The 26,164-nt window shown below is 35.1% G+C and overlaps 2 protein-coding genes across 4 annotated transcripts; one reads left to right on the top strand and one right to left on the bottom strand.

Moving 5' to 3' along the window:
- The first annotated feature begins 10,706 nt into the window (after window positions 1-10,706).
- On the top strand, window positions 10,707-20,865 carry LOC306883287 (translation factor Guf1, mitochondrial-like). The gene is made up of 17 exons (XM_079438446.1): window positions 10,707-11,125; window positions 11,344-11,455; window positions 11,526-11,674; window positions 11,763-11,843; window positions 12,443-12,520; window positions 13,311-13,394; window positions 13,491-13,555; window positions 14,733-14,936; window positions 15,928-16,067; window positions 16,172-16,295; window positions 16,423-16,555; window positions 16,928-17,071; window positions 17,610-17,743; window positions 18,054-18,155; window positions 18,424-18,543; window positions 19,419-19,455; window positions 19,537-20,865. The coding sequence occupies exons 1-17, from the start codon at window positions 10,934-10,936 to the stop codon at window positions 19,663-19,665; spliced, it is 2,028 nt and encodes a 675-aa protein (XP_079294572.1). The 5' UTR covers window positions 10,707-10,933; the 3' UTR covers window positions 19,666-20,865.
- Window positions 19,879-25,873, bottom strand: LOC306883288 (glucosamine-6-phosphate deaminase 2). Of its 3 annotated transcripts, XR_013785345.1 has the most exons (8): window positions 25,802-25,873; window positions 25,351-25,494; window positions 25,103-25,204; window positions 24,656-24,838; window positions 23,636-23,820; window positions 22,319-22,493; window positions 21,199-21,352; window positions 20,056-20,947 (listed from the first exon to the last, which is right to left on the bottom strand). XR_013785345.1 is itself a non-coding variant. In XM_079438447.1 (7 exons), the coding sequence occupies exons 2-7, from the start codon at window positions 25,472-25,474 to the stop codon at window positions 21,288-21,290; spliced, it is 834 nt and encodes a 277-aa protein (XP_079294573.1). In that variant the 5' UTR covers window positions 25,475-25,494; window positions 25,802-25,873; the 3' UTR covers window positions 19,879-21,287. The 3 variants fall into 3 exon arrangements, 2 of the variants coding, with proteins under 2 accessions (XP_079294573.1, XP_079294574.1); XM_079438447.1 differs by having other exon boundaries at window positions 19,879-21,352; XM_079438448.1 differs by having other exon boundaries at window positions 20,057-21,535.
- Between the last annotated feature and the right edge of the window lie 291 nt (window positions 25,874-26,164).

Raw genomic sequence — 26,164 nt, 5'->3', positions numbered from 1 at the left:
GACAAAACTGAATGTTCCCCTTAATATTTTCCTTAACGTTCACATAACCAAGAATGTTTCTAAAACATTTCAAAACTGGATGTTTTCAATTTTCTGAGGACACTGAAAAATATAATTTTCATAATTATATGGGAATGTTAGCAAAACATTCATATTTTTGTTCGCTGGGAATATGAGTAAACAGAGATTAAACTGAGACTTTATAAATCTTGCTTCCAAGACCAAATTATATGAGCTACAATCCACATTCATTCTTATTTATTATTTCACCAGTGAAATCCCATCATTTCAATAGGAATGAACGCTCAGGAATTTTGTGAAAGAGTTCCTCACAGATTTGGTCAGGCGATTTCGCAAGGCTGATCAACAGAAAGCTGCTTGGTTTGAAAATGACTTCTGTGTTAGATGAGCTTACATCTTCTCTACTCTATTGGCAATGGACTATTTTTTTTTTTTTTTGCCTGTGAGATTTCAATGAAAAGTCACTTACAGTTTGTCACCAATTGTCTTATATTTGCCTGTTTCACTTACGGAATTGCAGGAGAAGCATCTGAGACACACTGAGCTATGGAAGTACAACATATGGGCAACAAAATTCAATAGGCATATAGAGTATAAGTTCACATTTTTTATTTGTGTCCTTTTGCATTTGACAAACATAGACCCAACACCCCTGGAAATATTCATGCATGCAAACATTCATGTTTGCAAGCAGAAACACACACACACACAATTTACTAACCGGGTGAGGTTGTGTTTGCCCTTATTGCACCTGTCAGGAAGAGTTAGATTAGTTCATGGATCAGTTGGCAGGAATCATATCGAACCCACATGCAGCTTTTAGAGAGCCAAGCAGGTGAGCAGGACATTTAGTCTTCCTGTAGCCTTTCAGACCAGCAGATAATGTCACACTGCTGTGGTCATTACAAAACAGTTCATAAAGAGTGTAATAAATCCACTGAAATAGGGGTCTTTCATGGTTTTTGCAGTACAATATGTCAACATTTTTGTCATACATCATCATATGGGAGATAAAGATTTGGATACACTGACAGATGAAAATTTTCAGATCAAGATTTTTCACGTTATGGCTAGGAGAATTAAAGGGTTAGCTCACCTAAAATGAAAATTCTGTAATTAATTACTACCCTCATGTTGTTCCAAACCCGTAAGACCTTTGTTCATCTTCAGAACACAAATTAAGATATTTTTGATTAAATCTGTAAGCTCTTTAACCATCCCATAGACAGCAATGCAACTGAAATGTTCCCAAGTCCAGAAACATAGTTAAGGACATCGATAAAACAGTCCATGTGACATCAGTGTCTCAACTTCACTTTTGCGAAGCTACGAAAATACTTTTTTTGTGCACAAAGAAAACAAAAATAAAGTCTTTCTTCAACAATTCTTCTCCCCAGAGTTACCCTCTTCCGACATTTTGGAGAGTATCACAATGCATACACACGCTTTACCCTAAGCGTAAACAACACTGATTATGCTGATTACGTTCATGTGCGCGCTTTCCCCCAAGAACGTAAACAAAGCTGAATAAATTCTTGGCAGAAGACGGTAACTCGGGGAGATGAATTGTTGAATAAATTATGTTATTTTTGTTTTCTTTGCACACAAAAAGTATTTTCGTAGCTTCGAAAAATTGTAGTTGAACCCCTGATGTCAATGGTTTTATCGATGTCCTTACCACGTTTCTGGGTCTGAGAACATTTCAGTTGTGCTGCTGTCTATGGGAGAGTCAGAGAGCTCTCAGATATCATCAAAAATATCTTAATTTGTGTTCTGAAGATTAACGAAGGTCTTACGGGTTTGGAACGACATGGGGTGAGTAATTAATGACAGAATTTTCATTTTGAGGTGAACTATCCCCTTAGGGTGCATAACAAATAAAAAATAGGGTGAGATTATTATGGCTATTAACTATGCAAAATTGGTAGTAGTCTTAAGATAGCCTTCATTTTCTTATATTATTATTATTTACAGCCTTACACCACTAGCTGGCAGCAAGTGACCATTTTTATAACTGAATCATAGACCGTTCAATCGATTCATTCATTAAAGTTTTCATCTAAGATCAAGATTTTTATTTGACACACAGTTATATACATAATATAAGTTAAAATCAGGAACTAATTCAGTAATGATACAAGTTACTGTCTTCAAGTGAGTCATTGAATTGTTTATTCAACTGATTCAATAAAAATCATAAATTTGTTCAAACAACGCAGCCTTTTGGCAAGGATACACCAGCCTAGTGTTTGGCTCTGCTGTGGCTTAGTTGTAAAACAAAGTAGCTTTAAATCATTTTCAGTGTTTAAAATTTAAGTCACCCAATTAAATGTGTAAAAGAAATATTACCTACTGCCATGGAGAAACTGTGGACGACTGGATCACGTCCGTGAAAATGGAGGAGAGCTAAATTATGTAAGTGAATTAGTTCAGTACACAAAAAGTCTTTTGGAAACAATCATTGGGTTTTTTACATACTTGTAAATAAATTTTTACATACTTGTAAATTGAACTGTTGCATAAAAGCAACATTACACTCAAAATAATCTAATCAGAAACACTATACACCATTACTGTACAGTACACAAAACTGCTGTCTTTCGGGGGGGTTAACGATTTTTGCTTTGTTTTCCAGGTATACTCGAAGAGAACAGCAGAAAGCAACTAGATCCTTCCCATGCAGGCATTGAGCCAAATTACTGCAGGCATCAGCAGGACTCAGTTTAGTTAGCATTTCACAAATTCGTATGTTCCTCTGATCTTAGATCAGTGACAGTGTGGCCAGATGTTGATTTGTGCGTTCTGGCATTGTTCTAATTATAGCAGGTAAGATCTGAAACATGGAGACAATTAGCTGGTGGACCAAATGACTGGAGATCCAGCATAAATCTGGCAAAGCATGAAGAATTTATGAAACAATCCTCATTTACTGAGTCTATTTATATCCAGCGGTGTTTGGAAAGACAACGGGATCCTTCCTGGGAGGAAAAAAAAAACTTTGATTTGATTGGGTGGGAACATATATGACAGTGCACATTCAGTTTTATTTCTGGCCAAGATGAAAATAGATATTTCATCCTAAGAAAAAAATGATAATGAGTCCATATGTTCATATGTGCACACTGGCCTGTTAAAACCACACATGGCTTGTTCTCATCATAAAGACAGCATAACTCTCCTAAAATTAATACACATCCACAGCGCTGAGCTGGATGTTGTCAGCAGTCGTCAGAGCAGGATATTGCATTCCTGGTGGCACCGGGCTGATAAGCATTATGATGAGGAGGGGGTGGATGTCATTCAGAAGCAAGGTGTGATGAATGACCTCTGTGTGTCTGATATGAGTCCGACCCAGGGGGTCACATCCACCTCCGCATCTGCATCCGTATCCGTATTTCCTGCCTGAGGTTTCCATCTGGCATTATAGACATTAGCAAGGAATAGTCATTAGATTAGATGAGATAAACATTCAAAAGCATGATTACTAATGTATGATAAATGAAATCAATCAAGTTATAATAAATCCAAGTTTCTGAGCTTGAGCAGCTACTATTTATCCTTAAAGGAATAGTTCACCCAAAAATTAATAATGTACCCTAAGGCCTTCGATTAATTATTAATGTACCCTAAGGCCTTCGAAGATGAGTTTGTTTATTCATCAGAAAAGATTTGGAGAAATGTAGCATTACATCACTTGCTCACCAATGGATCCTCTGCAGTGAATGGGTGCCATCAGAATGGGAGTCCAAACAGCTGATAAAAACATCACAATAATCCACAAGTAATCCACACCACTCCAGTCCAAATAGCTTCTAGACAAAATATGAGTCTATAACCCATAATAACGCTTCCTTCAGTGAAAAAGTCATCTGTTGTTTCTCATATTAAAATCCACTATTTGTACTGAACGGTTTTGGACTGTTTTCCATTGTAAACTGTGCTTAATCTGTGCTTTTGTCTCTCCTGATTCAGACGAGACAATTTTTCACTGGAGAAAGCAATATTATGGATAGAGGGCTCATAATTTACACAAGTTTTTGTTTCACAAGACATTAACTGCTGAATGTGGATTGTTGTGATGTTTTTATGCCCTTATAGGACTCTCATTCTCACGGCACCCATTCACTGCAGAATAGCCATTGGTGAGCAAGTCAATGGTAAATTTCTCCAAATCTGCTCTGTGAAAGCAACAAATACATCTACATCTTGGATGGCTAGAGGGTGAGAAAATTTGGGGGTGAACTATTTCTTTAAAAACAACATACATTTTCTTTTACAAAGTTTTAAAGCTGCTGCATAAGAGGAATGACCCTGGTAATCCAGAAAAACTGCCCGAGGTAGTTAGTACATACCGACATTTAATCAGTCAGCTAAAACAAAATGTACTGCAGTAATCAAAGAGCACTGGCTGTGTTTGTGCAACATCGGCTGATTACATCAAGACATTGAAATTCTCTTAAAAAAGAAAGGAAAAGCCTGCGTCAGTGCATGTTTTGATACACTGTTTATTATGTGTGCATGTGTGTCCTTTCATGCATGCATTACTTATGTGTGTGCGTGTGCATGAAGATGTAAGTGCTTTCCGGAGATGTGGCCGAGGCAGACAGACCACTTTGCATCCCATTACTCATGCTGTGGAATGCTGCTCAGGTAATTGGGAGTAAAAACAGAGAAAAAAGCAAAGCCTTTTTAAGTCAACGAGCACCTTTTTAAATTGACTGATTTGATTGCAAATTCAATATGACAAAGCCCCACTTTGCTGTCTTGCTTTGAAATTGCCCCAGGGAACTGCTCCAGAAAGAAGGAGGAGAGGAAACAGAAATGAACCAACCTTTAGCTTTACTTTCTCAAATGAATGAGGCAAAAGATCCATATTGGCAGGGAACACTCTGCTGTATCATGCCGGTAAGGAAGCACACTGTGAAAAGTTGAAAAGAAGAATTGTCAAACGTTTTTAGATAATTAGTTGGCAAAGGTTGTGCAAGAGAGTTGCTTTATCACGGCAAATGAATTTACGTTTACAATTAAACTCTTGGCAGATGCATTTATTTACAAAACCATTTACTAGATAAATCGCTTAGTTGCGCTAAAATCCTCTTAGCAGGTGGATAAAGTATCCAATCTGGCAAGAACCTGTTTAGACAAACCCATTCAATCCATTTTCCAAACTGGGTGTCCTATGCTGGGTCAGGCAAATTTTGTTTTTAATACATTGAAATGTTAGGCAGTAGGATTAGGAATCAAGAAACAGTTCTTATTCATTCCTGTTTTTTTACTAAATCAAAAATCTACAGCACAAGCAGTGCAGTCCAAATCACAAACCATTAATTCAATATGAGTCTGTTATTTTTAGTGAATCAAACACTAATGCTTTACTAATGAGACTTGAATTTATTTTTAATTTTTTTTTCTTAAAAGAATCGAGACTGATAAGGAACCAGAATCATTAAAAGGAATCGACGCCAGAATAATTTTTCACAATTCCAATTTCTAGTCAGGATTTTGCTGTAGGGGTGCAATAGGGATGCATTGGCACTGTTTACAATGGTGTACTATTACAAGAATCCAGTGTTACAGCAAATTTTGGCATAAACTGCCAAATGCTGCACAAATGAACAGTATGTTTTCTGCAAATTAATAGTTTTTGCGAGAATGATGAACAGTGCAAATGCAGTCCTCACAGAAGTACAGTGTATCAGCAAATTCTTGCCAAACATTGCCACAAATTAAATGCAATCTTAGATTTAAAAAAAATCTATTGATTTTGCAAGTTCTGATATCTAGGGATTTTGCAAGTTCTGATATCTAAATGACTTGTATAAATAGAAAATGTGTTTTTGATTATTAGTGATTCATGTTGCTTATAGCACATTTCTAAGTGCTTTAATTGGTCCAGGCTTTTGTGGTGTTTTCGAAAATTAACTAAAGGGTCATTTTTATGCCCACTGAGTGTGACTTGATTTTGATTTCTGAGTGGCTTATTCTGATGGGTCATTACAGCATGCCAGCCTAAAATGCACAATATAGTAACAGACAAACATCTGCCAGCTACCCCAAATAACAAAAAATATGTTCGTTTTGCAATACCATTAAGGTATGAAAATGCTATTTCTGAATGTTCTCTGAACATTCAAAATGTCCAGTTTTTTTATGTTTATGTTATGTTTTAATTTGTTTAAGCAAATCTTATTTTAATGGTATTGAAATCTATTGTTTTTTATATAAAAGGAGAGGCTGTGTTATATATTGTGAATGGCATGTAAAAACAACACAATTCGCTCATTGGCTGATGCATTTCATATACTCCACTGATCACGTCACAAGCAAAATGTGTAAGGATTTCATTGTGCACGACAAAACAATGACACAATCAGGTGTAGAGCATTCAGCTTTCACATGTTCGCCTCTACAGATGCCAAATGTGGTGTAATTCCAAAGCTTTTGCCTCCCGTCCACCCACTCGTTCCTTTCAGCCGTACCCCAGGCTCTGTGCCAAATGCAGAGGGGAGGATTGTCAGGACCTATTTTTCTTCACAATTACTCACCACTGCCACAATCCCACTTTTCCTCTTTAACCTTTGTGTAGCACGATCAGATGGAAACCTGAAGCTGGTCTGTATTCAGAGACTGCAGAAATGAAGTGATATTGAAACAAAGAGTTGATTTCAAATGAGGCCGTTTGGCATCCCGAGAAAAACAATTGCAACAAAATGACTTGAAATAACTCTGAATATAAAATACATGGTATTTCAAGGTGTTTGGACCCTTGGAGCCGGACGAATTGTTTTCTTTTGTGAAACTGACTTTGTAGAAAGGTTTCTTATGTTTCATAGCCTGACATTATGGACCCAAAACACTCTCCACTTTGGCATAGACTTCCTTTTATTATCTGTGAACTACTGCAGGTTTCTGCACGGATATATTGATACACTGCTGTGTGCAACACGTATTTAGATTTAAACAATGATTATAATGATCTCTCTCATTGGTTCTCAGATGAATAGAGATGCCGTCTGCATCCTAATGTGCATATTTTCCTATGCAAGAGAAGGATTATTGCATCCCAAATCATACTACTTTGAAAACAGCATGCCAGTGTCAAATGAAAATGTATAATGCAGTGTATAATTCGCTTTAGACAAATGCGTGTACTTAAATGTAATGTGTCCAGAAAGAAATTCTACAGTATTTAAAGTGGGTTTTTGAAGTGTACATCCTAAGTATAAGGAGGAGACGAATTGTTGAATAAAGTCGTATTTTTTTTTTCTTTGCATACAAAAAGTATCCTCGTCATAACATTCAGATTGAACCTGGCAGGACTATTTTAATGATGTCTTTTATACTTTTCTGGGCCTTGACAGAAGTGTTATTTACTTGGCAGTCAATGGGACAGTCACAAGCCTCCAGGTTTTCATCTAAAATATCTTAAATTGTGTTCCGGTGACGAACAAAGCTTTTACGGGTTTGGAACAGATTAATGAAGAAAAAAAAAATATTTTGGGGTAGAGTAACCTACTATATTAAAATATTGCCATTTTATCTTCATACAAATTCAGAAGTGTGCATCCCCAATGATTTGCATATTTTTAGTATGTAGTAGACATCGCATATTGGGATCCAGTGACTCACCCATCTAATTTTAGGGCCAAAGTGACTGTGCAAAGACTGGGCTTACAACCTAATTACTTCTCAAAGCATGTCTATTTTTTTAAACTTCTTATTATTCTGTTAAATCAGTGTCTCAGACACAGATCAAAATCTCAATTAAAGTGTTCAAAAAGAAATCTCAGAGCTCATTCACTAATTTAACACCAGATTTGGCTTGCCATATATGATATGAAACTTCTTTTTTCATGCATTATTTTACTTTGAAGCCCCAGCATATTGTTTTCATCTGAAATCCGTGTGCGATGACCGTCATGTGACATGTAGATGAACGGCCCTGCTGTAATGTTGTGTGATATTTAATGCTCAGCTCTCTGTGGACCAGCCTCAGCAGAACAGACTGATTTCTCTGAGAAATGAGCAAGCGCTGGGCTGGACGTGGGTGGCACAATCACACTAAGGAGAATGCGTGGGTCCAGGGCTTATTCCAGGATCTGATCAGTGCGGCAGAGGAGCACGATTTTAATGAGCGATACTTTACTAACTGCTATTACAAAGGGACACATTATCACACAGGCTATCAAAGTCATGTTGAACACAGTCATACATCATTATTATGGGGCTGAAGCCTACAGCAAACATCCATCAGGCAGTGTGAGAGGTCAACGGGAAGAGGAAACATACTAATGATGGTGACTAAACCTGTGCTGCACTTCCATCAAAGTCTGTTTGCTTCCAGCTTTTCCTCTTGAACCTTTACATTTCAAATGGTACAATTTAGGTACTAATATGATACCAATGTGCATCTTTTAGCTTAAATGAGATACAAACTTGAAAACTTTTTGTACTTTTTTCTGAGAGTGAAGGGAAACAAATCACACATGATGAATAAAGAGCTCAGATATCAGGAAAATAAAATCTACTAATATCCCAAGGAACGTTTTCAGAGTTCAGAACGTTCTGGCAAGTTATTTGGTTTTTAATATTCTCAAAACATTAGAAAAAAAACACTATTTATACATCATTCATGGAAGGTTTTTCTTCATGAAGATGTGGTTGTTCAGTTGGATGTTCAGCTAACAATTTTTAAACTTAATGGGAATGTTAGCAAAACGTTATTAGAACATATTCCCAAATTTGCTTAAAGGAATTGTTCACCCAAAAATGAACATTTTATCAATTGTATGTATCCCTTTAAATTCAGTGCTGAAATCTTTTGTGCCTCATTTCATTAACTTGACAAGACAATATATCTAAAACAAGCAGTGTTTTAAAGTACATCGAAAATGCAGATTAATTTATTGTTTCTCATAATCTCTCTCGCACCAAATAAACATGCAAAATGCTTAATGCATACTTCTAAATTCATATATATACATACATTAAACAATCTATGTTTAATTCACACATGCATATAAACACTTAAGTGCAATTTCACAAAACTACGCTCACAGCTGCAAACACTTTTCAAAGCTAACATGAGTAGTGTTCTATAAATAGCCTTCATAACGACATCTGATCATGAAATAAAATAGATTTTGGTCCTCAGCATTGATGTTGAGAAACTGACAGGTGCAAACACAAAGCCACATAAAGGCCTGACAGTGATACATATCAACCATCAGCCATCAGAACCAGGAAAGCATCTCTCATTTGATTTCTTACTGAAGCAATATTCAGAGGGACCTACTCACTATGAGTGGGCTGTTATGTTGCCATGGTAATGATTTTCTTCCCACTTATTCTGGCTGCATAATACATTGTGTTTACATTGACACCTTGTGGGGAACAAGAGCAACTACACTCAATCAACAGCTGTGAGAAAAGTATTGAAAGTTTTGTTTAGAGCGTGTATATATATATGTGTGTGTGTGTGTGTGTGTGTGTGTGTGTGTGTGTGTGTGTGTGTGTGTGTGTGTAAATATGTATGTATATATATATGTGTGTGTGTGTGTGTGTGTGTGTGTGTGTGTGTGTGTGTGTGTGTGTATTATATATATGAAGAGTTCATTTGCAAAAAACAGATAACTCCGTTTTTAACAATTCTCAAAAATTATGTTTTTCATTGTGCTTTCCAATTAATCTCAATCAAACTGCAGTTGGGCTATTTTGACTAGGTAAAAAAAAAAAAACCCGTAAAAAACAGCTAACTAACACAATAAAATACAATAAAACATGATAGCATAATGAAAATCATGATTTTTGAAAATTTGTCAAAATTGAGTTTTGCACAAATCTGTTTTTGCACATAAACTCTTCATATATGTATATATATATAGTGTAAGCATTTATACAGTGTAAGTAAATTTAATATGGTATCTAATCAAGGTCTATTCTGTTCCATACTATTCCATTCTATTCTATTCTATTCTGTTCTATTCTAATGGAATTCGAGCTGCTGTTTTGTCAATCAGAAAATTGTAAGTTCTCGTTTAAGCTTTTAAAAATGAATCATTTACATTCTGCCGCAAATCAAATTAAATAAAATTGAATCAAATTTTATTTCCTGAAGTAGTGAGAGAATTTTGGAATGACAATCAGAAGAGCTCATTTATTATTTTATCATTTAGTACTTTGCACATATGTATATATAATATATAATATTTGACATGATCTTATAACACTGAGAGAAAACATTCAGAGATCAGCATTCTCAGAAAGTCTTTATAATATTTTTACTTGATGAACGTTTTCATGATGTCAACAGAAACGTTCTTAGAATGTTACAAAAAATGGTAAAATAGCTCATTCTGGGTGAAAACAAAAATATTAGCCTATAATGTTGGAAACACTTTAGACACCTATAAATAATGATCTAATCGTGACAAGTAACGTTTTAGTATAGGCCTATTAAAAATACACAATCAAAAAACCTTTTATTTTGGGTAGGCTATAATAAAATTAGTAGAACATTGTACCAAACATTTAAGGAACTAAATAACGTTTAAAAAATCACGATAAGAACATTTTAACATTCTTAAAATATGTTAGAAGCAAAATAAATATGTTCTAGATTTTATTATAAAATGCACTGGTAGTTGTAGTAAACTACATTTCCCATAATTCCAAGTTCTTGCTCCGATAACAACGCTTGATGACGTTTTGCCAACATGGCGGCTTACAGTAGCTGTCACACTGGAGTACACAGCCTAGTGAAGACCTGTTTCTAAACCCTGAATATATGCTTTCAATGAGGATTTTAATCCTCAAATCTTTTTTCGATGGGAAGATATGTTCGATATGCAGTTTAAAGCCACAGTATTGTTTCTTTATTCAGGAATAACATGTTAGTGAGCTGATAGAGATAATGTCTATGTTTAGATCCCACGGGCTCTTTCTGCCCTTTATCAAACGCTTTCCTGATATCAAAATATGCCGCGTTAAACGCAGATCTCAGGGCTGCATGAGCACATGTACAGTGATCAGACACAGATGGATGAAAAGCTCTTGCTGGAGCATCAATCCTGTCAGAGAATTCAGCTCCAGTGCATCTGAGAAGGTAAATTATGTTGCTTTGACTTGTTTTTACTGTAAGCTAAATTCTATATAACCTATATATTAACCTAATTTGATTTTACTGTAGCAATGTAACTATGGCATTTTGGTGGAAACTCCTTAGTTATTCATTCTCTGAGTTTTATAGATAATAATGGTTTCATAATAACTCAAGTGATTTGTTGCAGCTGGATACTGAATCTGAGTCCTTTGCTTTTTCAGGAGAGTCTCGACTTGTCAAGGTTTCCAGTGGAGAGAATTCGAAATTTCAGCATTATTGCTCATATTGATCATGGCAAGAGCACTTTAGCTGACAGGCTTCTGGAGATCACAGGTGAATTATGTGAGTTTTGAAAAATTGTTGTTCTTATTCTCTTTATTTCATTGGGGTTTTGTATGAGCAGGTGCCATCGCAAAGACAGCGAGTAACAAGCAGGTGCTGGATAAACTGCAGGTGGAGAGAGAAAGAGGAATCACTGTTAAAGCTCAGACTGCTTCTCTCTTTTACCAGCATGATGGACAGACGTATCTGCTCAATCTCATCGACACACCTGTGAGGACAATGATTTGAACATTACTGTTAGTGAACTAATCTGTATTATTTATTATAGTTTGAGTAATTGCAATATTTAATTTTTTAGGGCCATGTTGACTTCAGCTATGAAGTTTCACGGTCCATATCTGCTTGCCAAGGAGTTCTGCTCATTGTAGATGCAAATCAGGTAAACACTTTATAAATGACACTTTCTTCTTATTAAATGAGTAACGGAAGAGTTAAACACAGTAGTGAAGGTTCTTTAGTTTTTTTTCCATTCTGAGCCTGCTACAGTTTGTTTTTATGCACACATCCATGCTATTTTTTATTATGTATATACTATTATAGTATTTATTAATTTTTAAATGTTTTTAAATATGTTTAGTTTTCATTTTATTTTTTTAGCTTAAGTTTTAGTAATTTTGTCATGTGTTTTTGTCTTTTTAATTAATTTTTGGGAGTGTTTGAAGCTGTTTCTATTATTTTTTGTATCAGTTTTAATCATTTCCATGCTCTCTCAGCTTTAACTAAAGCTTATTTTATTTCAGTTCCTTTCACCATTGTGACACTTTTCATATTTGTTAAATTTAAGTTTATAGTTTAAGTTTTGTCTAATATTTACATGAGCTTTTTTTCATTTTTTTCAATAAAGAAAATAATTTATAATATAAAACAGCACAAACATAACAGTATAAATACTCTATCATTATTACTAAAAACTCTAGCCTTTTATAATTGCATATAAATAAAAATAACCTATTACATGTTTGTTTCTATAATTCAAAGGGAATTCAAGCGCAAACAGTTGCCAATTTCTACCTGGCATTTGAGGCTCAACTGGCAATCATCCCTGTGATAAACAAGGTAGATATTACAGAGAGAATTTATGAGCTTTCCTTTAAATGCAGTAAACATTTTATATGTGCAAGTTAAAAACACAATGTTTCATCCCAGTGCTTTGGAGAAATTTTGGAGAAATATTTTCATATCCAACTCAAGTTGAGTACAGAGGCAGGACGCAGTGCAGAAGATTTAGGAAAACTTTTTTATTCAAATACTTGAATTGTTTTGATCTTGTGATCGGTCCAAATACAACTGTGTGGACTTTTATTAATTTGCTTTAATCCTAATGCTTTGTTACAGTTCTCTAGTATGTTTTGAGCTTGTTGCATAACTTATTATGATATATTATTACATTTATTATGATGATATATCATTGCTTTTGATCTAGTAATGAGTCTGATTGATTGAAAACTGATTGTGTTTTATATTTTCACTCTGACTTTTTAGCTGTTGCTCATCTGAATTGTCAACATTTGGCATTTAAGTGTGTGTGTGTGCATGTTTATGTGGTTTATGAGGACACAAATTTGTATAATGACATGGGTATGACGAGGTATTACAATATGAAGGTGGTTTATGAGGACACTGCCTATGTCCCCGTAATTCAAAAGGCTTTAAAAACATACTAAATGGTGTTTTTTTGAAAATCTAAAAATGCACAAAGTCTCCTGTGAGGGCTAAGTTTAGGTGTAGGGTTGGTGTAGGGCAATAGCACACACAGTTTGTTCAGTATAAAAACCATTACGCCTATGGAGAGTCCCCATAAACCACAAAAACCAACGTGTGTGTGTGTATGTGCTTTAATTTTCAGATTGATTTGAAAAATGCTGATCCAGAGCGAGTTGAAAAACAGATTGAAAAAGTGTTTGATATTCCAAAGGAAGAGTGTATCAGGGTGAGCTCTATTTAAACATCACTCATGTGTTTTGTTTTTTATACAAATGTTATGCAATTTATATTTTTTACCTTGGCTTGTGATTGATTTGTGTAGATCTCTGCGAAACTGGGCACAAACGTGGACCAAGTTCTCCAAGAAGTGGTGAAACGGATTCCTCCGTGAGTATCATAGGCTGATTCACTTTTCTCCACAAGAGGTCACTCTGAGAGTGTGAGAACAGCACATACTATGTGGGTGTGATTGATTGATTGGTTGTATTTGAACACAATAGAACACAATGATCCCCAAAACCCAGATTACATCTTTCTAAACAGGATTATGAACAGGGAGAGGCCGTCGACAATGAATCATACGTTACAGTTCACACAATAGAGAGACATGTAGAAAATATTTAGAATCAATTGATGTGTGATGTCATGGAGAACAGAAGATGTTATCAGAGCAAGAACAGTATTAGTTACAGACTCACAAAACCTGTCAAGAATTCACTACAAAAGACAAAAACAAACTTTGTTATATATTTGTTAATTTATATATTTGAAGAAATGGAGCCTGTTTTTTGTAATATAGAGAGCTTCTAAATTTGTAAAAGATCAAATTGCATTGTGAAATGATTTGCAAAGCAGTTAAGCACATACATTTCCTCCAAACAGTAATGCATAAAATACATTTAAAGGTTTAGGGTCAGTACTTGAATATTTAATATTGTGAAATATTATTACAATTTAAAATAACTGTTTTCTATGTAAACATATAGTGAAATGTAATTTATGTAATGTGATGCAAAACTTGTTTTTCAGCATCATTACTCCAGTCTTTAGACACACGATCCTTCAGAAATCATTCTAATTTGATGATTTGCTGCTCAAGAAACATTTCTTTTTATTATTAACATTGCAAACTGTTGAGCTGCTTTATATTTTTGTGGAAACTTAATAATCATTTGAAAATAATATTCTTAATAAATTGAAAATAATATTAATGCTACTGTACTGATAAAATGATTTTTTATTCATGTGAATGTTTACAAACTACCTTTGATCATGAAGATGGGAATGAATCAGGAAGTTTCATTTTGGTAAATCAACATCATCATGTGTCATCATGTGCTTTTCCAAAAAAACCTGCTCGTCTACATTCTTCATCATCTCACATTTCCTCCATAACTTGCTTTCATAAATTCTTCCTTTTAAGTACATTGTTGGCATTGTACCTGAGGGACAGTTTTCAAATGTATAAATAAGGCATTTCATTCTCTAAAAAGCTCACAAGAAATTAGTTTGTTTATATACATTTCTGTACATGTAATTAATCAGTTTTTCCTCTCTGTTTCAGTCCGACAGCGAGAGTGCAAGATCCATTTAAAGCCCTTGTCTTTGACTCCACCTTTGACCATTACAGAGGAGTAGTGGCCAACATCGCTCTGTTTGGTGGACGTGTGTCCAGAGGAGACAAGATCGTATCTGCCCACCTGGGAAAGTCATATGAGGTCAATGAGCTGGGCCTTCTGAGACCCGACGAACACCCAACAGAAACGCTGTGAGAATCTCACATACACTGACCGGCCGCACTAACAGACCTCACAAGAAAACAAAAAGCAGATAAATAAATCAGTCAGTCCTAAACAGTTTTTGTATGAGGATACCAATTTCAAAGGCACCAATATGTAGATGTAGAACAAACAAGAGTTTTCAACCTTTACAGACCCAGCCAACCAGAGACTCTGGTTTCTCTGTTATAAGTAAACTTTCAGTTATCTTTTTGCATTTTAATATAGAATTGTTTACATTTAATGAAATACAATTTTATAATCATTTAATTGTTATTTTGGTTGGATGCAATTAATTTAAGAAAATTGCTCCAATTCCATAGCTCTGAAATTGCCCTGGAATTCAGGATTTAACATTTTATTTTAAACCTAAAAATGAGTTTCATGATAAAGAAAAAAAGAACATTGAATATTATAAATAACATCTATTAACATTAATTAAAAATAAAATAATGATTAAAGATTTATAGATTCCTGAAAATTGTTTTTAGGGGTCCAAAACTCTGAGATTGCACTGAAATTTAGGATTTAACATTTAATGTTAAACCTAAAAATAAAGAGTTTCCCAATTTTGAAAAAAAAAAAAAAAAAAGAAGATCATGATTATGAGCTGGAAATAAAAATAATAAAAATTCACAGACCCCTGATTAATGCTTCTTTTTTAAATAAGAAAATTGTTTTGAAGGATCCAAAACTCAAATTTAAGACTGAAATGTTGGACTAAGAATTGAATTTTAATCCTAAAAATAAAGAGTTTCCTGATATTGAAAAACGAACAGTAAAGAATATGAATAAGATGTTAAAGAAAATGTATGAAAAATAAAAAATTGTGCTGACCCCTGATTAAAACCCAGGCCTTAAGAAATAATTGAAATTCCATATTCACCCTAAGAAAGAAGCGTTTTTCAGGTTTCAGACAGTCTCTGTCAGTTGCACTTATTTAACCTTTGACCTTTTGAATTTTGACATTTTTGCCCTCAGGTATGCGGGGCAGGTGGGTTACGTGATTACAGGGATGAAAGAAGTGAAGGAGGCTCAGATTGGAGACACGCTTTACCTCCAAAAACAGCCTGTGGAGCCGCTGCCAGGGTTCAAACCGGCTAAAGCCATGGTCTTTGCAGGTGTGTTTCTAAAACCATCCTGATGTTTGTGCTAAATTGTGTAAACCAAAGTTTAAGGGGTAGGTTTACAGTGCTGTAAATCTGAAATTGTGTGACACTTTCAGGCATGTATCCCATGGACCAGTCAGAATACACAATCCTGCGCAGCGCTGTGGAGAAACTGACGCTGAACGACTCCAGCGTGACGGTTCAAAGGGACAGCAGTTTAGCTCTGGGGGCTGGATGGAGGTACACACACACACAAACAGACAAATCAGTGCGAGCTTAAATTGTTGTTTTAAGTTCAGTCGCTCAGTCAAGCAGGTATTCTTTCACTTTTTAAATATTTAAAGAGGTTAATTTCTTTATGTCTCAGGCTGGGATTTCTGGGCTTGCTGCATATGGAGGTGTTTAACCAGCGTTTAGAGCAGGAGTACAATGCATCTGTCATAGTAACAGCTCCGACTGTACCGTACAAGGCTGTGCTAGCATCTGCCAAACTCATAAAGGTAAGACTCATTGTCCCAATGTGCTAAAAACCACCCAGAACACCTTAGCAACTATATATTAACATGATATATACTATATACCATAACAACTGCATAGAAACTACTTGGAACACCTTAGGAACTGAGTAGCAACATGCTAAAAACTAGCTGGAACATCTTAGAAATTGCATAAGAATGTGTTAAATACTATCGAGAATACCTTAGCAGCAATATAGCAACGACCTGGCATTGTGTTGGTGAGTTTTGCACATGCAACCTCCTTTTTCTTCAGTCTTGTTAACTGTGCAGATGGTATGCAGAGATTTATATGAATAAACATGAATGAATGGATGAATGAACAGCATTTGGCGATAAGCAGTTTTTGATTTGTAGGAACACGGTGAAGAAGTGATCACCATTATCAACCCTGCTCAGTTCCCTGATAAGTCACAGGTCGTGGAGTATCTGGAACCCATGGTGATGGGAACCATCATCACTCCGGACGACTTCACTGGGAAGATCATGAGCCTATGTCAGGTGAGATTAGGTCGATCGCATTTCACATTGACTGCAGTTTAGTAATCTAAGTAAAAAGTAGTGCTGTCAAACCATCAATCGCGATTAATCGCATCCAAAATAAACGATTTGTTTACATAATATATGTATGTGTGCTGTGTATATTTATTATTTATATATAAATACACAAACATGCATGTATATATTTCAGAAAAATATTAAGTTTATAAATTAAATATATTTATTTATCATATAATTTATATGAATATAAATATAAACATGTAAATATTTTCAAAATATATACTGTATGTGTTTATATTTATATAAACATAATAAATATACACAGAATACACATATATTATGCAAACAAAAATATATATTTTGTAAGTGATTAATCACAATTAATCCTTTGACAGCACTAGTAAAAAGTAACAATCTTGGTTTCTCAAATTCAAAGAAAAATACCGCTAAACTTAATTTGCCTCCCAATTTCTGTGAAAGCATGTTTTCAGTCTTGCATTTGTAGTGACCCACAATTCAATTATCTGCCTTGTTGAAGAGCCGCAGGGCTGTTCAGAAGAATATGTTCTACATCGATGACCATCGGGTGATAATGAAGTATATTTTCCCTCTAAACGAAATTGTGGTGGACTTTTACGACCAGCTGAAATCCATGTCATCAGGATACGCCAGGTGAGCTCGTTGTGAAAGAATGAATTAATGCTTATATTAGTTATAAGACTTTTATATAGCACATTTCATAATCTCAAGGTCGCTTTACAAATACAATAATACATAATCCAAGCAGTACTAACAATACAGAGACAATACAATATACAATACAGAGACAAATAAAAGTGTGAGATGTGTTAGGAAACATTAGAAAAAGATTGTAAATAAGTGAGGTTACAGTTGTGTTTTGATATGTGGATAGACATGTCACTTTGAGTTTCTGGATGAACTGGATGTCACTTCTGTGAATTTGTTTTCCTGTTGTTCATAGCTTTGATTACGAGGCTGCTGGTTATGAGGCTGCTGATCTGATTAAGATGGACTTCCTCCTCAACGGGCAGCCAGTGGAAGAACTTGCCACTATCGTTCATAAGCAAGTCTTGATCTTTCATGATACAGTTACAGTTTTTCTTATATTTTATTTGATAATTTAAAGGCAATTATATACCCAAATCCCTTAGAAATGTGAATATGGCTGTAAAGATCAACAGCTGTGTTTAGTTTTTTCAGAAAAACACAACTGCAGCTGTGTAGTTTGTGTATGATTTGAGCTGGAAATTGGCAGCATCTCGATATCATCTTCCATGTTTGTGATGTGATTGCTAAAAATGACACAAGCTCTGATTCATCCTTGTGTTCAGAGACAAAGCGTACAGTGCGGGTAAAGCCATATGTGAGAGACTGAAGGATTCCATCCCCAGACAGATGTTTGAGATCGCAGTGCAAGCAGCCATCGGCAGCAAGATCATCGCTCGAGAAACGTAAGTGTGGACTTGTCGTATTGTGCATGTTATTGAGATAATAACTACAAACTTAAAGTAATAGTTTACCCAAAAATGAAAATTTGTTTAAAAATAATGTCACCCACAGAGTTTTGTTTCTTCATCAGAACAGATTTGGAGAAATTTAGCATTACATCACTTGCTCACCAATGAATCCACTGCAGTGAATGGGTACCGGCGTCAGAATGAGAGTCCAAACAGCTGATAAAAAACATCACAATAACAGCAGTAATTAACATCTTGTGAAGTTGTGTTTGTAAAAAAAAAAAAAGAAAATCTATTAAGTTGTTTTAGCTTCAAACCTTTGCTTCCATCAAAATTATTCCATCTGAAATAGTCCGTAATCCATAATACTGCTTTCTCAAGTGAAAAAGTTCCCTTGTCTGAATCAGAAGAGAAATCTGCACAGATCAAGCACCATTTATAAGCATAAACAGTTCTAAACAAAAATGTTGGTGAATTTTGATGAACTTTTTCACTGGAGGACACGTGATTATGTGTTGTGAATTATGCAGTTCTTTATTTTGACCAGAAGAGATGGTTTAAAAGTGGATTTAACACCATTATAATGGATTTGTTTCTTACAAATATGCATACTTCAAAAGACGTTAAATGATGGACTGTGGTTGTGTGGATTATTCCCATGGTTTTTATCAGCTGTTTGGACTCTCATTCTGACGGCACCCATTCACTGCAGAGGATCCATTGGTGGTAAATTTCTCCAAATCTGTTCTGATGAAGAAACAAACCTATCTACATCATGGATGGCCTGAGGGTGAGTAAATTTGTAGCAAATTTTCATTTTTGGATGAACTACTCCTTTAATATTCCTTATCTTTGTTTCCCTCTTCTAGAATAAAAGCATATCGAAAGAATGTTCTAGCAAAATGTGTGAGTACCTCTTCTCATACTGAAAAAAGTTTATTCTACGTTTTTGATTAGCTGCTGATTCTTGGTCACTGTCTTTCCTAGTATGGTGGTGACATTACACGAAAAATGAAACTGTTAAAGAAGCAGGCTGAGGGAAAGAAGAAATTGCGCCGCATTGGAAACATTGACGTCCCAAAAGACGCTTTCATCAACGTTCTTAAACGGAAGTAGTTCCCTCAGGAACATTATCATAACAGACATCAAACCCTGAAGTTGATTTGTGAACACATTGATTTGTGATGTTACGTAAGCTTTGTGAATCAAGTCTACTGGGTGAGCAATATATGAATTGCTTGATAGTAACTGAAGAGGTGAACGTATTTAAACCATAGTTTCAGCTTCCTCTGAATTTCATATATTATTCAAGCCATATTATTCAAGCATACGCACAAAAGACAAGTCTTTTTCTTAGGAATATATGGTTATGTTTTCTTCATAACAGATTTTGAAGATGGAAATGACTGAGTGCAAAATGTGCAACGTGGTACTGAAAATACAACCTGGACATCTTTCTATAAGATTCATTATGACTGTACAAATTGTGTACTATTGAGGCACAATAAATGAAACTTTCTTTTATTTATCAAGTACAGAAAGACACAAGAGGATGATTTGGTTTTTGGAGTGCAAATCTGTTAACAGTCAGTTCACATAATCTTCAAACAAATTTGTAAATCCACAAAAATGTATACTTTCCTTCCAAAATCATTCACTAAAGTACAGTACAGGAGGGTTTAGAAACACCAAAAATTCAACAGATTTATTCAGAAAGCAATGAAACGAAAGTGTGTTTTACAATACAAGTAAAATGTCAGGCTTGTGCCTTATAGTTTTAAGAAATGAAACAGCCTGTATATCACAAAGAACAGTAACTAAAGAGAATACATGTGTACTACACATCATGTGTGAAATTAGTTCACTTCAAAAACATTCACACACTTCTCTAGATGTGCCAATGAAAGCCTTTTAATATTTGAATAAGCAAACATGAAATTCACTTGTCCAGCATTTTCCACTGGTTTTACATGCTGCAAGTAACCTGGATTCATTCAAGAAAATGTCAATTGAAATTGTATAAAACGTACATGTACTTAGTAGGAAATTCTGATCACAGATCATCTTCCTGTTAACTTGTTTTTTATCAGCATATAAGACACTACAAATGATTGGGTATCATAACACCTGGAGGTTTCATATGTATAGGGAGAGATCCTAAATTTGGAGAATTTAGGGTATGAGACTTTAAAGTGTATTTGCGTAACGTCTAAACAAAAATATTACAAAAAGTTGCCTTGTAGTAAAAATCCACATTCAAGTCAACTGTAAGTATCTGTGGGTTATAGTGTGTTAATAAAAAACTGACCATCAATGAAAACAGATGCTTGGCTTGAAATGCAGACCTTCCATATTTCCTGAATAAGCTACAGTACAGAAGAACTGATATGTCGGCTTTCTGAGAATGGGAAAGATGACATAAGATGACAGATGTGTGATAGTGTTATGTAAAACAGTAAACATTAGGGTTAAAGTAAGAGTGTTTCAGTATAATTTCCCTAAAACATTGTCTTTTCCTGTTAATACTGGCCTTACAGTAGTTTAAAAGTGAATTACAAAGGCTAATACAGAGATTGAGTTGGAGTGCGTGAACATGGCACCATAGGAAAGCAAAGGTGTTTTGTACATCTACCTGTTACACTTTATTACCATTCAAAACTGCTGTGGTCCCTGAGGCCAGTTTCCACTCATTCACACTGATGTCATTCCAATTTTTCCAGACGTCCCGTCTGGTGCGTTCAGTCCTTGTAGTCCTTCACGGTGAGCATCGGATCAACTAGCTGATTGTGGACGTGCATCAGCCCTGCAGTACAGAAGATCCATCAGTATGTTTAGGAAAGATATTAAACCCCCAGGAGAGACCAAAGCCCTTAAGACCGGACAGATCGTGTTTCTGAGAAAAGCGCTTGTGATGGACATTCCAGACGGGTTTAGATCTTGAACCTGCTGTCTTTAGACAGATATTGACCTTGAGACGAGCCAACCACTAAAACCAAGAGGAGATCAGTAAAAACGATGAAAAGCAAACAAACAGCTGCTCTATTGGGTTCCTCAGAGGGAAAAAGCATGGCTAAAATTGTGGGGTTGGTAAGATTTTTAAATCTTTTTAAAAGATGTATCTTATGTTCAACAAGGCTGCATTTATTTGATGAAAAACACAGTAAAAGCAGCAATATTTTTACAATTTAAAATAACTTTTCTATTTGAATATATTTTAAAATGTCATTAATGTCTGTGATGCAATGCTGAATTTTCAGTGTCACATGATCCTTCTAATATGCAGATTTGATGCTCAATAAATATGTTTTCGACATTGACAATAATAAAAAACAATTGCTTAATATTTTTGCGGAAGATTTTTTGATAAACCAATTGTTCAAAAAAAGAGCATAATAGAAATCTTTTGTAACATTGTAAATATCAAATTAATGCATCCTTGCTGAACACAAGTATTAATTTCTTTAAAATAAAACTTTTGTACAGTAGTATGCATATGAATCCGGAGGCCATGAGGACGTAAAGAATTTCATGAAGACACAACAGTAAACGGCAATCAAATTCACACAGAATTTAAAATTTTAAGAGCAAACTGGTAAGCCTGAATGAACATGTTACTTCCCTTTAAATGCTTCTTTTAATAAATAAGTAACTATTTAGTCAATTTACCAGTTCTTTGTTCTTCAAAGAATCTGCTTCCACAGAAGAGCAACTTTCCATCAACGGGAGTCAAAGATTTGCCCCTCAGGCAACAAAGAGGTCAGTCGCGTACCTTTAAAATACTTGACAGTTTTGACCCTGAGTTCCAGCGTCGCATCTTCATCGCAAACAAAAATGGTTCGTGGATGCTGCTGGAAGGCAGATACCGTCCACATGTGGTTCACACCTTCCTCGATGGCTTTATACAGGGCAAAGGCCTTATGAGCCCCTGTGATCAGAATCATGACCTGCAAATCAAGGACAAAAAGATAAGTATTGTCTTAACAATGATCACATTCAGAATGGTGGCTTTCACAAGTTGTTCTGAAGGCAAACTAGTTTAATTTTAGAGTAAGTTTTTCTTTTTTTTTTCAGGGTACAATGCGATTTGGAAATGTTTTAGGTGATGCACACTGTCGGTTATAATAATAATAATATGATGATGCTGATAATCAGGTGATGTCTGGCATCCACAACACATCAACAAAATCAAGTGACCCGAAGGACATTTTACCCAGCATCCTGTCTGTTAAAGTATTCAGGTATGTTTATGTACTTGTTTGTATTTCCAGCACAATCAATCTCACTTTGAGACACAGACTCATGTTCAATTTAGTGCTATAACAAAGAGAACATTTGTTACTATATAAAAGATAATTATATTTATCAGATGCAGATGACAAATGCTCCAAACAAGAGTGTGTCTGACAGGGACAAAAGGAAAAACACTGACATCACAAAGGATGCTATTGAAATTAAAAGATGTTGTGTTCATTCTACATTCAGTTTCAACCACTAACACCCACTTCAGGTTCACACTCAGATTAATGTTAAGTCTTGCATTTGGAAGTATTAAGAATTTATATTGATGTGATAAGTAAAATATTTGCATTGTGACATTAAATTGATGACAATTACATTCCCATTGTAATCACTGAAAATATAGTTTATTTCTTTTTAAGGTGCTTTAAACTTTGCAGCTGATATGACAATCAGTTTGTTTTCCGTTCTGTGCTTTATTAATATTTCTAAGTCTGACTTTTATGGTTTCTATGCCAGATGATACTACAGAACGGCCCAGTTTCACAGATAGGGTTTAGCCTAAACCAGGATTAGGCCATAGTTCAATTAGGACATTTAAGTATTTTTTATAAACATGCCTTGGAAAAAAAAACATTACTGGTGTTTCTCTTGAGACAAAACAAAGGCACTGATATATTTTAAGATCAGTCAGTGCAAGTTTCTTTCAGTTGAAACAGCTAAGACTTACATTTTAGTCTAGGATTAGGCTTAAGCCTTGTCTGTGAAACTGGGGGAACGTCTTCCCTCTTTTCTCTCAGATAAATGATCTCCTCCTTAATATGTGAATATCCTGTATTCTTTCATTTACCTCTCTGGCATCCATCACTGTTCCAACTCCAACAGTGAGAGTCATGGTGGGTACTTTGGAAAGATCGTTCCCAAAGAAACGAGCATTGGCTACTATCGTGTCCTTGGCCAGGGTCTTCACTCTGGTCCTGGACACAAGACTGGAGCCGGGCTCATTAAAGGCGATGTGCCCATCTGGACCAATGCCTAAAAAACAAGAGAAACAGAATGGAGAAAGATTAATAACAGATTAATGGTTAAAATATGCAATGATTCTGAATATAATAGTAGTTGGGTATGAAAGTAAGTTTTGCAAATGACTGAAAACAGGCATTACAATCAAAATGTTCTTATCATAAAAATAATGAAAAAAATGCTAAATTTTTTTGGCAACTCGTTAATAATATATATATATATATATATATATTTAGATTTACCCCAGTAGATTCATAAAAGTGACCAATCTACTGTGTATGTTGTCTTCATGTAACTAACAGCCTAAAGCCTATATCATTTAAACCAGTTTTGTTATTGTTAACTAAAACCATTAAAAATTGATTATATTAATTTAAATAAATCTGCAATCACATAAAATATAAATATTAGATTAAAAATGCATATTTAAAAAAACTTAAACTACAACTCATGTAAAAATAAATTAAAGCTAGATAAAAATATTTTTAAAAATGTATAAAAAAGACAAAATATATAAAGTTAAAAATATTCAAATAAATGCTAATCCAATATAAATAGTATATAAATAATATTACAATAACACTGACAAATATTCAATCAATTATTGCTACAGCAAGCTTCAGAATCAGTTCTGTGGCCAACCAACAGACCTTTGATTTTGGAGTTGAATGGGCAATCACCATACAAGCATTACTGACAAAAAGCATTTGTTATTGCAAAATGCTTAGAGAGCCAGTTTTGTGTTTACAGATTAAGATATGCATCACAAAGCACTGTGTTACTAGTGTGTCTCGATTAATCCGTGTCTGAAAAAACTATTTATTGGGATCTGATTTATTGAATGCACCTCCCACAAACAGCTCAATTCCACCAGCAGCAGTAATTTTCTGCTCAAAGGCTTCACACTCGGCCTGCAGGTTGCTGGCGTTGCCGTCCAGTATATGGGTGTTCTGGGGTTCGATGTCAACGTGCTTAAAGAAGTTATTCCACATGTAGGAGTGATAGCTCTCGGGATGCTCCCTGGGCAGACCTGAAGATGAAGACAAATGTAGAAAGAAATTATGATGCTGCTTTTAATTATTACAGTATTTTCTACTCTTACACAGTCATAAATACTGCATTCAGTTCATGAGAATCACCACTGAGAATAATGGGAATTAAAAAGTAAACAAACTAGATTCATTACGGTGAGAGTTTGATGGAAAACATGCTTTTTTGAAGTTGTCACAATGTCACAATGCAACTATAATGTTTATTATGTTTATTGCTGCCGATCTGTGCTGTTCACACTCACCCACATACTCATCCATGTTAAAGGTCTTCACGTATTTGAAGGACAGGTCTCCATTCTTGTGGTATTCGATCAGCTTTCTATAGCAGCCGAGGGGTGTGCTACCTGCAAACAATCAGATTATATAATAACCATAACCTTCCTAATATACAGAATTTCCAGATTTCTGAGAGAAACAGGATATTCAACAAAAAGACATACGTTACATAGGACAGGACTAGATTTTATACAATGGGAAACTTTTAGTTCACCTGTTGGAAGTCCTAAAGTGAAGTAGCGGTCAGCAGTGGGTTTGAAGTGGATGATCCGGTTGCAGATGTACTTTGCAGCCCATTCGCTGGCCAGATCATAGTCGTCCAGAATCACAAGTCTCATGACTTCTCACAGATAAGACTCTAAAAATAAAGACAGATCAATACTTCATTGACCCACACTGACCAATTCAGACGATCAAGCAAAGCCCAGAGAGGAGCAAAACAACCCAGATGCACATTTGCTTTAATAAATATGATCGAATAACATGTACAGTGTGCAATCAGCATGGTAATATATCACGTTAATCATCACACTGCATATGTTTGCTTTTTAACTTATATTAATGACATCAAATCCTCTAGCTTTATTACAACCAGCCGCGTTTTTAAGTGTCGTTAGTTGTCGAATAATGATTATGGATATATGATGGGTAATAAAATCTCTTACAGTGATAAAGCGCAGGATCCACGTTTTCTTTGAAAACACTGATCATGTGATCGAGTTCCGATCATGTGCGCTGAGTGACGACACACTTCCGGGTTGTAGCACCTGCCCATATATGGAGACCGACGAATATGAAATAAGCAATGCGCGGTATGAATGAAATGAAAATGAGCATATAGGATATCGTTGAACATGTGAATTAAGAAATATTATTATTTCATATCGTACTGACACTGTTGTTTATTAAAGGAGACATGTTGTTTGATTAAAATGTATGTTTTATTAGCATGGCAAACTGTACATTTGTAGGTAAGATAACAAACATCTATCTATCTATAATTTTGTCCAATTTTCTCTCCGGTCGTT

The sequence above is a fragment of the Barbus barbus genome (assembly GCF_936440315.1).
Source record: "Barbus barbus genome assembly, chromosome: 17".
Lineage (NCBI taxonomy): Eukaryota > Metazoa > Chordata > Actinopteri > Cypriniformes > Cyprinidae > Barbus > Barbus barbus.
The sequence above is the reverse complement of the archived record's forward strand: the minus strand, read 5'-3'. Positions and strand labels throughout refer to the sequence as shown.

What these genes read in the sequence shown, in the direction of transcription:
- LOC306883287 (XM_079438446.1), top strand. Translation starts at nt 10,934, where the DNA reads ATGTCTATGTTTAGATCCCACGGGCTCTTTCTGCCCTTTATCAAACGC. An exon ending in GAACACCCAACAGAAACGCT is followed by an intron (nt 14,937 to 15,927) that starts GTGAGAATCTCA and finishes TTTTGCCCTCAG; the next exon opens with GTATGCGGGGCAGGTGGGTT. An exon ending in TAAAGCCATGGTCTTTGCAG is followed by an intron (nt 16,068 to 16,171) that starts GTGTGTTTCTAA and finishes TGACACTTTCAG; the next exon opens with GCATGTATCCCATGGACCAG.
- LOC306883288 (XM_079438447.1), bottom strand. Translation starts at nt 25,474, where the DNA reads ATGAGACTTGTGATTCTGGACGACTATGATCTGGCCAGCGAATGGGCT. An exon ending in TAACATGGATGAGTATGTGG is followed by an intron (nt 24,839 to 25,102) that starts GTGAGTGTGAAC and finishes CTTCATCTTCAG; the next exon opens with GTCTGCCCAGGGAGCATCCC. An exon ending in AATTGAGCTGTTTGTGGGAG is followed by an intron (nt 23,821 to 24,655) that starts GTGCATTCAATA and finishes CTTGTTTTTTAG; the next exon opens with GCATTGGTCCAGATGGGCAC.